A 13,914-nucleotide genomic window follows, 5' to 3' on the forward strand; every position below is an offset into this window, starting at 1 on the left:
ACAGTCAAGTAGGAAGCCACTCCCTCTCCTCTGGTGTAGAGCTCAATGAAACAGAAAGTAATATTTGACACTGCCATTGCTTAACCTACAGGAGAGAGCACCAAAATGGCTGAACATCTAGAACTGTTATGGTGCTCCATCTGTCTGGATCTACTGAAGGATCCGGTGACTTTTCCCTTCAGACACAGCTGTATGCAACGTCATCTTCTTAGTTTGACTTCCATCCAAACCACATCCCTGTAGACACAGAGTTTCACAGCCCAGTTGGAAGCCACTCCCTCAATGAAACAGAAAATAATCTTTGACAAGCTGTTGCTCATCTTTCGGGTGAAAGCACTAAAATGGCTGACAATCAGGAACTGTTCTGTTGCTCCGTCTGTCTGGATCTACTGAAGGATCCGGTGACTACTGCCTGTGGACACAGTTACTGTATGGGCTGTATTAAAGAAAGCTGGGATCAGGATGATCTGAAAGGTGTCTACAGATGTCCCCAGTGCAGACAGACCTTCACTCCAAGGCCTACTCTGAAGAGAAACACCGTGCTGGCTGAAGTGTTGGAGAATTTGAAAATGGCAGATTTCCAAGGTACCACTCCTGCACACTTTTATGCTGAACCTGAAGATGTGGAGTGTGATGTCTGCACTAGGAAAAAACTCAAAGCTGTCAAGTCCTGTCTGGTGTGTCTGGCCTCTTACTGTGAGACTCATCTCCAGCCTCACTACTATGTGTCCCCACTAAAGAAGCATAAGCTTGTCAATGCAGTGACAGATCTACAGGAGAAGATTTGCCCAAACCATGACAAACTGCTGGAGGTTTACTGTCGTACCGATCAGCAGTGTATCTGTCTGCTGTGTTTGATGGATGAACATAAAGGCCATGATACAGTGTCAGCTGCAGCAGAGAGGACTGAGAAACAGGTAAAATGCTGAATATTACTCTCCCATTATATGCAGTATACTTGTTTACATAAAGAATTGCATCATTATTGGACGGATCAAACCACATGACATTAATGTCAACCGATCCAAAAAAAAATGTAATCTATTAGCATGCCTTCAATGTAATATCCACCATTATAGAGTAGCAAGTGCAACATAACCCAGGCCAAAAACTAGAATCTATTAGCATGCCTTCAATGTAATATCCGCCATTATAGAGTAGCAAGTGCAACATAACCCAGGCCAAAAACTAGAATCTATTAGCATGCCTTCAATGTAAAATCCGCCATTATAGAATAGCAAGTGCAACATAACCCAGGCCAAAAACTAGAATATATTAGCATGCCTTCAATGTAATATCCACCATTATAGAGTAGCAAGTGCAACATAACCCAGGCCAAAAACTAGAATCTATTAGCATGCCTTCAATGTAATATCCACCATTATAGAGTAGCAAGTGCAACATAACCCAGGCCAAAAACTAGAATCTATTAGCATGCCTTCAATGTAATATCCACCATTATAGAGTAGCAAGTGCAACATAACCCAGGCCAAAAACTAGAATATATTAGCATACCTTCAATGTAATATCCACCAATATAGAGTAGCAAGTGCAACATAACCCAGGCCAAAAACTAGAATCTATTAGCATGCCTTCAATGTAATATCCACCATTATAGAGTAGCAAGTGCAACATAACCCAGGCCAAAAACTAGAATATATTAGCATACCTTCAATGTAATATCCGCCATTATAGAGTAGCAAGTGCAACATAACCCAGGCCAAAAACTAGACTCTATTAGTATGCATTCAATGTAATATCCACCATTATAGAGTAACAAGTGCAACATAACCCAGGCAGGTTCATCTCTCACTAAAACATAAAGGGTGGGTTTCCCAGACACCAATTAAACCTAGTCCTGGACTAAAGACAAGCATTAAGTGGCAATATGTAAATTTTTGCGCAACCTGATCAAATTAACATAGAAATGTGAGTTATAGATATGTCATTCTACTTGAAAGCAAGTCTAAGAAGCCGTATATATGTTCTATATGCGCTATTTCTATGCTTCCCATTCTTAAATTATTTTACTTTCATTTTTGTTCACCAGCTTCAAACAGCTGAAACAACAATATTTTTGGTTATGGAAAATATATTTCCAGCGATTTAGGTACAATGACTCTCTACACTCTACTTACACTCTACACTCTACTACACTCTCTACACTCTGTCACATAAACTGAAATTAGGCAAACTTTTAGAGTTTTAGCAACCAGGAAAAGGCTGAGCGATTTCTCCACAGTGCAACTTTAATAGAGAATCTCAATTTAAAATGCTGTCCAGGTTCAGGCTTGATCCGTGTCTGGGAAACCACCCCAACATGCTGTTCAGTCCAGGTTGAGGCTTGATCTGTGTCTGGGCAACCACCCCAACATGTTGTTCAGTCCAGGTTGAGGCTTGATCTGTGTCTGGGCAACCACCCCAACATGCTGTTCAGTCCAGGTTGAGGCTTGATCCATGTCTGGGAAACCACCCCAACATGCTGTTCAGTCTGGGATTAGGCTTGATCTGTGTCTGGGAAACCACCCCAACATGCTGTTCAGTCCAGGTTGAGGCTCAATCTGTGTCTGGGAAACCAGCCCAACATGCTGTTCAGTCCAGGTTGAGGCTTGATCTGTGTCTGGGAAACCACCCCAACATGCTGTTCAGTCTGGGATTAGGCTTGATCTGTGTCTGGACAACCACCCCAACATGCTGTTCAGTCCAGGTTCAGGCTTGATCTGTGTCTGGGAAACCAACCCAACATGCTGTTCAGTCCAGGTTGAGGCTTGATCTGTGTCTGGGAAACCACCCCAACATGCTGTTCAGTCTGGGATTAGGCTTGATCTGTGTCTGGGAAACCACCCCAACATGCTGTTCAGTCTGGGATTAGGCTTGATCCGTGTCTGGGAAACCACCCCAACATGCTGTTCAGTCCAGGTTGAGGCTTGATCTGTGTCTGGGAAACCACCCCAACATGCTGTTCAGTCCAGGTTGAGGCTTGATCTGTGTCTGGGAAACCACCCCAACATGCTGTTCAGTCCAGGTTGAGGCTTGATCTGTGTCTGGGAAACCAGCCCAACATGCTGTTCAGTCCAGGTTGAGGCTTGATCCGTGTCTGGGAAACCACCCCAACATGTAGGCAATTTAGATAAGTATGCTGAACTCTCAAAGAGATTTCCTTTTGGTATGGCAGAGTTTCTATTAGTAAAATATGTTATGTGATGTTTGGTATGGAAGAGTTTCTACTAGTAAAGTATGTAATGTGATGTGTTTTTGAGCAGCAACAGTTGGGAGAAACACAGAAGGAAGGGAAGCAGAGAGCCCAGAGGAAAGAGAAGGAGGTGCAGGAGCTGAGACAGGCTGTAGATGCCATTAAGGTGAGTTTAAATCAAGGTTCAAATGATGTGGGTGTCAATGGTGCTGGGGCTCTGGGTTTGGGGAGCCAAGACGAACAGGGGGTTCACAGTCCTTGTGAGAGCTGTTTTTCGGTCCTAACAGGAGTCTTCATGGGTAGCCGTGGATGACTTTGAGAGAATGTGTTCCATGCACATCCTTTCATATATCCGCTCCATTGAGAGAAGGCGTTCTGAGGTGAAGGAGCAGATCAGAGCCCAGGAGAAGGCTGGAGTGAGTCAGGCTGAAGGACTCCTGGAGCAACTGGAGCAGGAGGTTGCTGAGTTCAAGAGGAGAGATTCTGAGCTGGAGCAGCTCTCACACACAGAGGATCACATCCATTTCCTCCAGGTGACCTTACTCTCTGTCTTAGACAATGTTGTCAGTGAATTGTGTTTGAGCTCCAGAAGTCTTTGACTCAATTCATTCTGAATTTATTTTCAGAGTATCGATTCTCTCTGTGGCCCTCCTGGACCAAAGGCATTTCCTAGCAGTTTGGAAGCAGTGAAGAAATTTGTCTCTGAACAGAAAGAGAGAATGAAAAATACATGCAAGGAGGAAACCGACAAGATGTTGAATTGTCTCGAAAAAAATATGTGTATGGCTAATAGAATCTTATCTACACTGAACCAAAATATAAGCGCAATATGTGTTGATCCCATGTTTCACGAGCTAAAATATAAGATCCCAGAAACGTTCCATATTCAAAAATAGAGTATTTATCTCAAATGTTGTGCAAAACTTTATTTACATCCCTGTCAGTGAGCATTTCTCATTTTCCAAGATAATCCATCCAACTGACAGGTGTGGCATATCAAGAAGCTGATTAAACAGCATGATCATTACACAGGTGCACCTTGTGCTGGGGGACAATAAGAGGCCACTCTAAAATGTGCAGTTTTGTCACAACACAATGCCACAGATGTCTCAAGTTTGGAGGGAGTGTGTAATTGGCATACTGACTGCAGGAATGTCCACCAGAACTGTTGCCAGAGAATTGAATGTTAATTTCTCAACCATAAGCTACCTCCAACAGCGTTTTAGAGAATTTGGCAGTACATCCAACCAGCCCCACAACCTCAGACCACATGTATGGCATTGTGTGGCCAGGCGGTTTTCTGATGTCAACGTTGTGAACAGAGTGCCCCATGGTGGCGGTGGTGTTATAGTATGGGCAGGCATAAGCTACGGACAATGAACACAATTGCATTTTATCGATGGCAATTTGAATGCACAGAAATACCGTGTCTGTGAACAACATATGCATTATATCTGTAATTCCCAGTCATGTGAAATACATAGAATAGGGCCTAATGAATTTATTTCAATGTATTTATATTTTAGTTCAGTATAATTTATACATATAGCATGTCAATTGAAAAATCATAAAATCATTATTAAGGTGGTTGAATTGCAGTGAGAAGTAATACATAATGGTTGAACTTTCTCTTGGTACGTTTCTGGTTAAAGTAATAAGAGTTTATTTCTCAGGTAAAAGTTTTGTGAATGACTCTAACTCTACCTGTCTTCACAGTGACAAAAACATCTTCACCACCTGTGCAAGAGTACAGTACGAGAAGTGGATTTCTGAAAGGTGAGTATTAATTATTTTTGCCTCTGGCGCTCTTCTTCTTCTTTGGTAAAATGGTGTTCCACAACAATTACATGTGCATTCCACCACCTACTGTGCGGCTGGATAATAAACCTCCCAAAAATGAAATATTGAGGGACTCATTCAAGGGTTTTTCTTTAATTTTACAATTTTCTTGCACACTCTTGGCATTCTCTCAACCAGCTTCATGAGGTAGTCACCTGCTATGCATTTCATTTAACACGTGTGCCTTGTTAAATGTTCATTTGTGGAATGTATTAATGCGTTTGAGCCAATCACTTGTGTTGTGACAATGTAGGGGTGGTATACAGAAGATAGCCCTATTTGATAAAATACCAAGTGCACAATATGGCAAGAACAGCTCAAATAAGCAAAGAGAAACGACAGTCCATCATTACCTTAAGACATGAAGGTCAGTCAATCAAGTGCAGTCAACAAAATAACAAACGCTATGATGAAACTGGCTATCGTGAGGACCGCCTCAGGAAAGGAAGACCCAGAGTTACCTCTGATGCAGAGGATAAGTTCATTAGAATTACCAGCCTCAGAAATTGTAGCCCAAATAAATGCTTCACAGAGTTCAAGTAACAGACACTTCTCAACATCAACTGTTCAGGGGAGACTGTGTGAATCAGTCCTTCATGGTCGGAATCAAAAGGGGTTTGTTAGGCTGATACAGTCCTCTCTACAAGATCTCAGTGCAGTTCATTGCAGCAAAGAAACTACAACTAAAGGACACCAGTAAGAAGAGACTTGTTTGGGCCAAGAAACACGAGCAATGGACATTAGACCGGTGGAAATCTGTTCTTTTGTCTGATGAGTCGGTTTCCGACCTAGAATATGTGGACAACTATAAATACCTAGGTGTCTGGTTAGACTGTAAACTCTCCTTCCAGACTCAAATTAAACATCTCCAATCCAAAATCATAGGCTTCCTATTTCTCAACAAAGCCTCCTTCATTCAAGCCGCCAAACTTACCCTAGTAAAACTGATTATCCTACCGATCCTCGACTTCGGCGATGTCCTCTACAAAATAGCTTCCAATACTCTACTCAGCAAACTGGATGCAGTATATCACAGTGCCATCCGTTTTGTTCCCAAAGCCCCATATACCACCCACCACTGCGACCTGTATGCTCTAGTCGGCTGGCTCTCGCTACATATTCGTCGCCAGACCCACTGGCTCCAGGTCATCTATAAGTCTATGCTAGGTAAAGCTCCGCCTTATCTCAGTTCACTGGTCACGATAACAACACCCACCCGTAGCACACGTTCCAGCAGGTATATCTCACTGATCATCCCCAAAGCCGACACCTCATTTGGCCGCCTTTCCTTCCATTTCTCTGCTGCCAGTGACTGGAACGAATTGCAAAAATCGCTGAAGTTGAAGACTTTTATTTCCCTCACCAACTTTAAACATCAACTATCTGAGCAGCTAACCGATCGCTGCAGCTGTACATAGTCCATCTGTAAATAGCCCACCCAATCCACCTACCTCATCCCCATTCTGTTTTTATTTACTTTTCTGCTCTTTTGCACACCAGTATCTCTACTTGCACATCATCATCTGCTCATTTATCACTCCAGTGTTAATCTGCTAAATTGTAATTATTCGCTCCTATGGCCTATTTATTGCATACCTCCTCATGCCTTTTGCACACACTGTATGTAGACTTTTCACCTAGTTGGCGGAGATTAGACATGATATCAACACCATACCACTCCTGGTTACTTTGACAGCATCCACTTTTCCCCGTGCCTTCTTCACCATCCTTGTGACTTCTAAAGGGTTTCCCAAATAAACATCCTTATCCAAAAAACATACTCCAACAAGCAACGATTCATCAGAATCCATTTTTGCCCCTTTTTGTTCCATTCTTCGACTTCACTATTGTCCACACATCTTCAAACACTTCTGCTTCCTCCATCTCAACCTCTCTCTCTGTAGCCTCTGTTCTTCTTAATCTCCAATCACCGCCTTGTTTCTCGATGCCCACAATATTGCTACGCACCCAGTCTTTTTTCACTACCGCCTCGCTCTCTCAACCTTCCCCTTTCTCTCTCTCTCTTTCGCACTCTCTTTGCCTCCTCCCATCTCACTCACACACACACACACACACACACACACACACACACACACACACAGCACTGACCTAGTATGTTTTACAACCTCTTTTGCAGACTATCGTACCATAGAAGTGGATCCCAACACCGCATGTGCAACTCTCTCTCTGTCGAACAGAAACAAGGAGATAGCATGGAGTGACAAGGCCCAGGCCTATTCAGACCATCTAGACAGGTTTACTTACTATCACCAGGCTCTGTGCAAAGTGGGTCTGTCTGAAACCTGCTACTGGGAGGTAGAGTGGAGCGGGGGCATCGTTGATGTGGCAGTCTCATACAGAGGGATCAGCAGGAAGGGTTGGGGCAATGACTGTTGTTTTGGACACAATGATCAGTCCTGGAGTTTGGTCTGCTCTCCCTCCAGTTGTTCATTCTGGCACAATAATAACAACAAAACCAACATTCCTGTCCCCCGCGCCTCCAGAGTAGGAGTGTACCTGGAACACAAGGCAGGTACTCTGTCCTTCTACAGCATCTCTAACACAATGGTCCTCCTCCACAGAGTCCAGACTATATTCACTGAGCCCCTCTATCCTGGGTTTGGAGTTGATTTAGGATCATCTCTAAAGATATGCCACCTGCCAGTATAACAATGCTCTAACAACACTCAAACCCCTCCTAACATGTTATGGTCCTGGTACACTAACCCTAGGCTTGCTCTACTGGCGTTTTACTCACTTTTTTGGGGTTAAATATGCTGTGCCAGATCCTTTTGTAAAAAGCATTGCACTGTTTAAAAAGGAGTGCCAATATTTTGGTTAAGGGCTTGTAAAAGCATTTCATGGCGCATGTGACAAATACAATTGTATTTTTTATTTAGATTTTTGATTCCAGATATTGACCAATCAATTTCAGCTTGTCTATATTAGTAGATGGTCATGCACTCATGGCTTCATATGTGTTTTTGATTAATGTCAGATTAATCCAATTAAAGTAAGAATGGTATGACCTTGACTCCGTTTTTGATGACTTTTTTTGTCCAATACAACAGGTTAAATGTGTATAGCACCGTTTAGTTACTGTTTCAAGGCATCATCTCTACACTGTTGAGCACATACACACCCCTCTATAATACAACAACCCACCAGTTGAAGAAGGAGAGTAGCTGGTGCTGGTCGTAGCCCTGTAGTTTGTATGGCCCCATGGGACAGAGGATGGCACGGATGCCCCCGATGCCCAGGGCAGCTGCAAGCAGGCCAGTGTAGAACAGGATGTGCTGCTCCCGGTGCTCCATCTGGTGAATCATGTTGTGCGTGTCGATGTAGAAGTCCTCGAACGGGAACGCCACCACTGGGAGCATGGCTGTGCCTGAGGGGGGACGGGGGAGTGGAATCAGAATTTCATTAGAGGGATTTTATTTGGATTGGGAAAATGTCAATAGTATGGGGCAGAGAAGGGATCTGAGAAGTAGAGAGCTCAGAGGTAATTCAGTCCTAATGTGTCAATTATTTAGAAGGGATGATCCATAAATTAATTGTATTTTATAAAGCCCTTTTCCCAAACGAAGTTGTCACAGAGTAAGACAAATGGTGGTAGAAGTGGGTACACATTTGGAAGTTCAGCCATGTATAACATGACAGAGTTGGTAAACACGGAAACAAAAGGAAGTTAGAGTATAAGATAAAGAAAAGTCTACGTTTTTTGCATCATCTAAGATGCACATTTTTTGTACTAAGATGCTAGCTCCATGATTTTCAAATATCTCGATACGACCCGTCAGACTCAGATCAGTCAGTTTAAGAATAACATAATCAGTTATATTCCAGGATGATGAAGTACTTTGCCATCTGGACAAATTTAGTTAAAATTTCAAACTGTCGGAAAATCCAAACTTGCTAAATCAAGGTAGATAATTGCTAACTAACTAGTTGAGCTAGGCTAGTTGATCTGAACCACAAATCTATGACAAACAAAAGGCTACTACATGTACTCATAATTAATGTACTGCAATCAATGTGCCATTGTAAGTGGCATGTTAGCTTTCAAGACCTCAATACATAGCGAGCTAGATGATTTTGTCTACTTGGCGGCATTCATAATTCCCTTATGTTATGTGTTAAGTCTCATTGGATCTAACGTTATTGAGATGCTAGTCAGGTAGACTGAGGCTAGTTAGATAGGCTGTATGGGGGTAATCCAGGACACAGAGATCACCCATTAGGTGTTGTGGTATAATAAACAGTCCTTTTTACAAGCAGGCATGGTCCTTAGAGATGTAGCTAGAGAGGGTGGACTCCCATGGTCAGTTGGCATAGGCCTGCACTGGGGCTCAACTGTAGTTACACCACTATCTCTAATATTCCAGAACTTATTTCCTCAGATCCTTATAATTTTCAGTTGTCTAACTCTGACAACTGCTGTTGGAAAAAGGGCTTTATAAAATACATTTGATTGATAGATCTTCCCTTCTAAATAATTGACACATTAGGGCTGAATTACCTCTGAGCGCTCTACTTCTCAGATCCCTACTTTGCCCCATACTATTACTGTGTGTCGGGCTGCTACTCTGAGGTGAGACAGAAAATTCAAATAATGAGTCATCATAAGTAATGGGGTTGGTTTGAGCTCAAATCCAGGGTCCAACTGCTAGCATTGAGCACATGCAATCCTCTGATGCATTTGTCACCCACAGCACTCAGACCCATGTACATCTACAGTTGAAGTCAGAAGTTCACATACACCTTAGCCAAATACATTTAAACTCAGTTTTTCACAATTCCGGACATTTTATCCTAGTAAAAATTCCCTGTCTTAGGTCAGTTAGGATCACCACTTTATTTTAAGAATGTGAAATGTCAGAATAATAGTAGAGAGAATGATTTATTTCAGTTTTCATTTTTTTCATCACATTCCCAGTGGGTCAGAAGTTTACATACACTCAATTAGTATTTGGTACCATTGCCTTTAAATTGTTGAACTTGGGTCAAATGTTTTGGGTAGCCTTCCACAAGCCTCCCACAAAAAGTTGGGTGAAATTTGGCCCATTCCTCCTGACAGAGCTGGTGTAACTGAGTCAGGTTTGTAGGGCTTCTTGCTCGCACACGCTTTTTCAGTTCTGCCCACAAATATTCTATAGGATTGAAGTCAGGGCTTTGTGATGGCCACTCCAATACCTTGACTTTGTTGTCTTTAAGCCATTTTGCCACAACTTTGGAAGTATGTTTGGCCTCATTGTCCATTTGGAAGACCCATTTACGACCAAGCTTTAACTTCCTGACTGATGTCTTGAGATGTTGCTTCAATAGAGCCACATAATTTTCCTACCTCATGATGCCATCCCAGTGTTTCACGGTTGGGATGGTGTTCTTCGGCTTACAAGCCTCCCCCTTTTTCCTCGAAACATAAAGATGGTCATTATGGACAAACAGTTCTATTTTTGTTTCATCAGACCAGAGGACATTTCTCCAAAAGGTACACTCTTTGTCGACATGTGCAGTTGCACACCGTAGTCTGACTTTTTTATGGCGGTTTTGGAGCAGTGGCTTCTTCCATGCTAAGAGGCCTTTCAGGTTACGTTGATGTAGGACTTGTTTTACTGTGGATATATTGATTTGCACTTCTCGCACCAAAGTACATTCATCTCTAGGAGACAGAACGTGTCTCCTTCCTGAGCGGTATGATGGCTACGTGATCCCATGGTGTTTATACTTGCGTACTATTGTTTGTACAGATGAACGTGGTACGTTCAGGCATTTGGAAATTGCTACCAATGATGAGCCAGACTTGTGGAGGTCCACAATTTGTGTTCTGAGGTCTTGGCTAATTTCTTTTGATTTTCCCATGATGTCAAGCAAAGAGGCACTGAGTTTGAAGGTAGGCCTTGAAATACATCCACAGGTACACCTCCAATTGACTCAAATGATGTAAATTAGCCTATCAGAAGCTTGTAAAGCCATGACATCCTTTTCTGGCATTTTCCAAGCTGTTTAAAGGCGCAGTCAACTTAGTGTATTTAAATTTCTGACCCACTGGAATTGCGATACAGTGAATTATAAGTGAAATAATCTGTCTGTAAAAAATTGCTGTAAAAATTACTTGTGTCATGCACAAAGTAGATGTCCTAACTGACTTAAACTATAGTTTGTTAACAAGAAATTTGAGGGGTGGTTGAAAAACGTGTCCATGTATCTATGTCTCTAGACAAAGGGGGGTAAATTACGGCCCGCAGACCGTTACCGGCCCATCGGGCACTTCAATCCGGCCTGCGAGGACCTTTTTACTTTATAAAAATGTTTTGCCCTTTTTTCTCCCCAATTTCATGGTATCCAATTGGTAGTTACAGTGATGTCCCATCACTTCAACTCCCGTACGGACTCGGGAGAGGCGAAGGTCGAAACACGACCCAGCCAAGCCGCACTGCTTCTTGACACAATGCCCGCTTAACCCTGAAGCCAGCTGCATCAGCGTGCATGCACCCGGCCCACCACAGGAGTCACTAGAGTGCCAACGGGACAAGGAAATCTCAGCCGAACCCGGACAAATTGTGCACCGCCTCATGGGTCTCCCAGTCACAATGCAGTGCCCTAGACCGCAGAGTTTTGCAGTGCAATATAATGCAGTGCAGTCCACACATCCTCTCCTTCAATGCAAATGTCATGTAAACTCAGAACGTTAATCTCTCTCCCTCCACCGTGTAGTTTCTCTAAGAGACTATAATCCATAGAGATCATTCCGCATTAAGAGATAGATAAGGATTAGGCATTGAGAAAATAAAGCAGTGAAAATGATGTTCCATTAATTAAATCGGTTTGAACAATAAGTACTCCCTATACCAATATACAAGGATGAGTGTTCAACATCAATGTTCCACTCATCCCCCTCCCCTTGAAAACAAACAGGAGCACCTTACCAAAGAGATGGAGCAGAGTACACAAGTAGAGCACCTTGGTTCTCCCAAGGCAGGTATCAGCAAACCATCCCACCATCACAGGAGTGAGTGTACTGGCCCCCACAAAGCACAGGTTAACGGTAGCAGCCTGGTAGTGATCATAGCCCAGCTTCACCGTACAGAACAGGATCATGTTACACACAATCCCAAAGAAGGTGAACCTCTCAAACAGCTCCACCAGCAGGATGAAGATGATGACTTGGAGCTTTTTGCGTGTCTGCTGGGGACGGTTCTGGGGCAGCCCCCTGCTCGGGCACGGGGTCATGGAGGGCCGACACGGCTGGTGGTGCCCCCCTTCCATGGAGGGCCGACGCAACTGATGGTAGTTCCGCCCCTCTTCAGGCAGCCCTTGGAGGTCCACTGCCACCATACTGCCTGCCTGGTTATCTGGCTGCCTGGCTGGCTGAATGTGTCTAGAGAATATAACAACAGAGAGAGAACACTGGGACGGAGCGCCTTCCTTCTCAGAAGAGGAGTTACTGTAGAATCCAGGGCTGGAATTATACACCTTTCTGTGAGTGGGTCTGGAACCGGAATGGGGGTGTCAGTGATCAAAGTGTCTGCACTGGGTGCTCTGTAATTGATTCTGTTGTGGCTCAGATGTGTCTGCTGATTATGCTGTGCCATATGTTCCCTGTGACCCATACGCAGGTGTGAGTGATAGGAGATATTTAGGAAGTGTCCCTGACATATTTTCTAAATGAGCTTCAGGGTATTCTGAGGGTATACTAATATTGTTGTTTTGAGGGCTCCTCTGTTACTAGACAGAAGTAATGATAAAGGGATCATGGGCTTCGATGGTTTCTGTAATGTTTATAGTATATTGATAAAAAATAATGTAGTTATAAATAATTGATAGTTAATGAATCATATTTTTCTATATTGATTTTTAAAAAAGCCCTAAATTATTTTCTAAAATAGCAAAGACTATAATTCTGGGTGCTGTGTTTTGTTATCAAACCCTTTGGACAACTGAGTTCTTTGTCTGTGCCCTCATCTCCACCCAAAAAGATTACCCCCAAAAATGTTACATGCTTATATCAAATCAAATTACAGACAATTGAAATAGAGGCCAACACCATTACCGACACCTAAATTATGTTACACTCAACTGCTAGAGCAGTCTTCCAAAGTGAAAGTTAATTTAGGTTCACCCTGAAGAGGTGCTGCCACAATTAGACAGCTTGTGTGAAGTGTGAGACCTTGAAGAGTCAGCAGGTCTCCAAACTGTTTGCATCTCTCCTCTGTCAAGCAAGGCTGGCTCTGATATAATCTAGTCATCCTGGAATTATGCTGCATTCATGTAGGCTGCCTGCTGACACCATCATCATAGGAACACCACATGAACAAACCCATATAATTACCTTATAACTTAATATAGGATCTCCCTAATGGTTTGCCGGGCCCATAGAAAAATAACCGCATTGTACATTTTCCAATATTTAAAGTTACCCCTTTTTAAGGAAATAAAACAGTCTATTTCCATGTCAATCAATTTTCTAATGGTCGTCACTAGTTACCACAGCCACAAAGTGAGAATTATGACTAAACCCCGCCTATATCTACAATTTATCTTCTTAACATATGCTTTGACACCTAGCCTTAACTCTAACTTTAACCACACTGCTAACCATATGCTCTAACCTTAAATTAAGATCGAAAAGCACATTTTTACTATAGCCAATTTTAACTTTGTGGTTGTGGTAACAACCCTTGCTTCATATTGTCGCTGTGGTTACCGCACAGCGTCTACACGGAGTGTCGCGTTCCGCGTTGGTGATTGGCTAGACATTGCGTGGCGTATCATGGGGAAAAAAATGTTTGTAATCACAACCAAGTAATCAGAAGGAAAGAGAAACATCCAAATGTTTCTTAGATAGTCCTCGATTTCATTTCAGATTAAATCAAATGTAT

The 13,914-nt window shown here is 42.7% G+C and overlaps 2 protein-coding genes across 2 annotated transcripts in view; one reads left to right on the plus strand and one right to left on the minus strand.

Annotated features, from left to right (window-relative positions):
• Positions 1-12,370, minus strand: part of slc15a5 (solute carrier family 15 member 5) — a 30,953-nt gene extending 18,583 nt beyond the window's left edge. The window contains exons 1-2 of the mRNA XM_065002772.1: positions 11,962-12,370; positions 8,198-8,420 (exon numbers count right to left, since the gene is read on the minus strand). Coding sequence (XP_064858844.1) covers positions 8,198-8,420; positions 11,962-12,370 — 632 coding nt within the window. The remainder of the gene's footprint in view (positions 1-8,197; positions 8,421-11,961) is intronic.
• LOC115144721 (E3 ubiquitin/ISG15 ligase TRIM25-like) lies at positions 68-8,066 on the plus strand. Its single transcript, XM_029685760.2, has 6 exons — positions 68-917; positions 3,264-3,359; positions 3,481-3,726; positions 3,820-3,973; positions 4,910-4,969; positions 7,170-8,066. Exons 1-6 carry the CDS (start codon positions 342-344, stop codon positions 7,700-7,702), a joined length of 1,665 nt encoding a protein of 554 aa, XP_029541620.2. The 5' UTR covers positions 68-341; the 3' UTR covers positions 7,703-8,066.
• Positions 12,371-13,914: the final 1,544 nt, after the last annotated feature.

This window comes from Oncorhynchus nerka, linkage group LG17, assembly GCF_034236695.1.
Source record: "Oncorhynchus nerka isolate Pitt River linkage group LG17, Oner_Uvic_2.0, whole genome shotgun sequence".
Taxonomy (NCBI): domain Eukaryota; kingdom Metazoa; phylum Chordata; class Actinopteri; order Salmoniformes; family Salmonidae; genus Oncorhynchus; species Oncorhynchus nerka.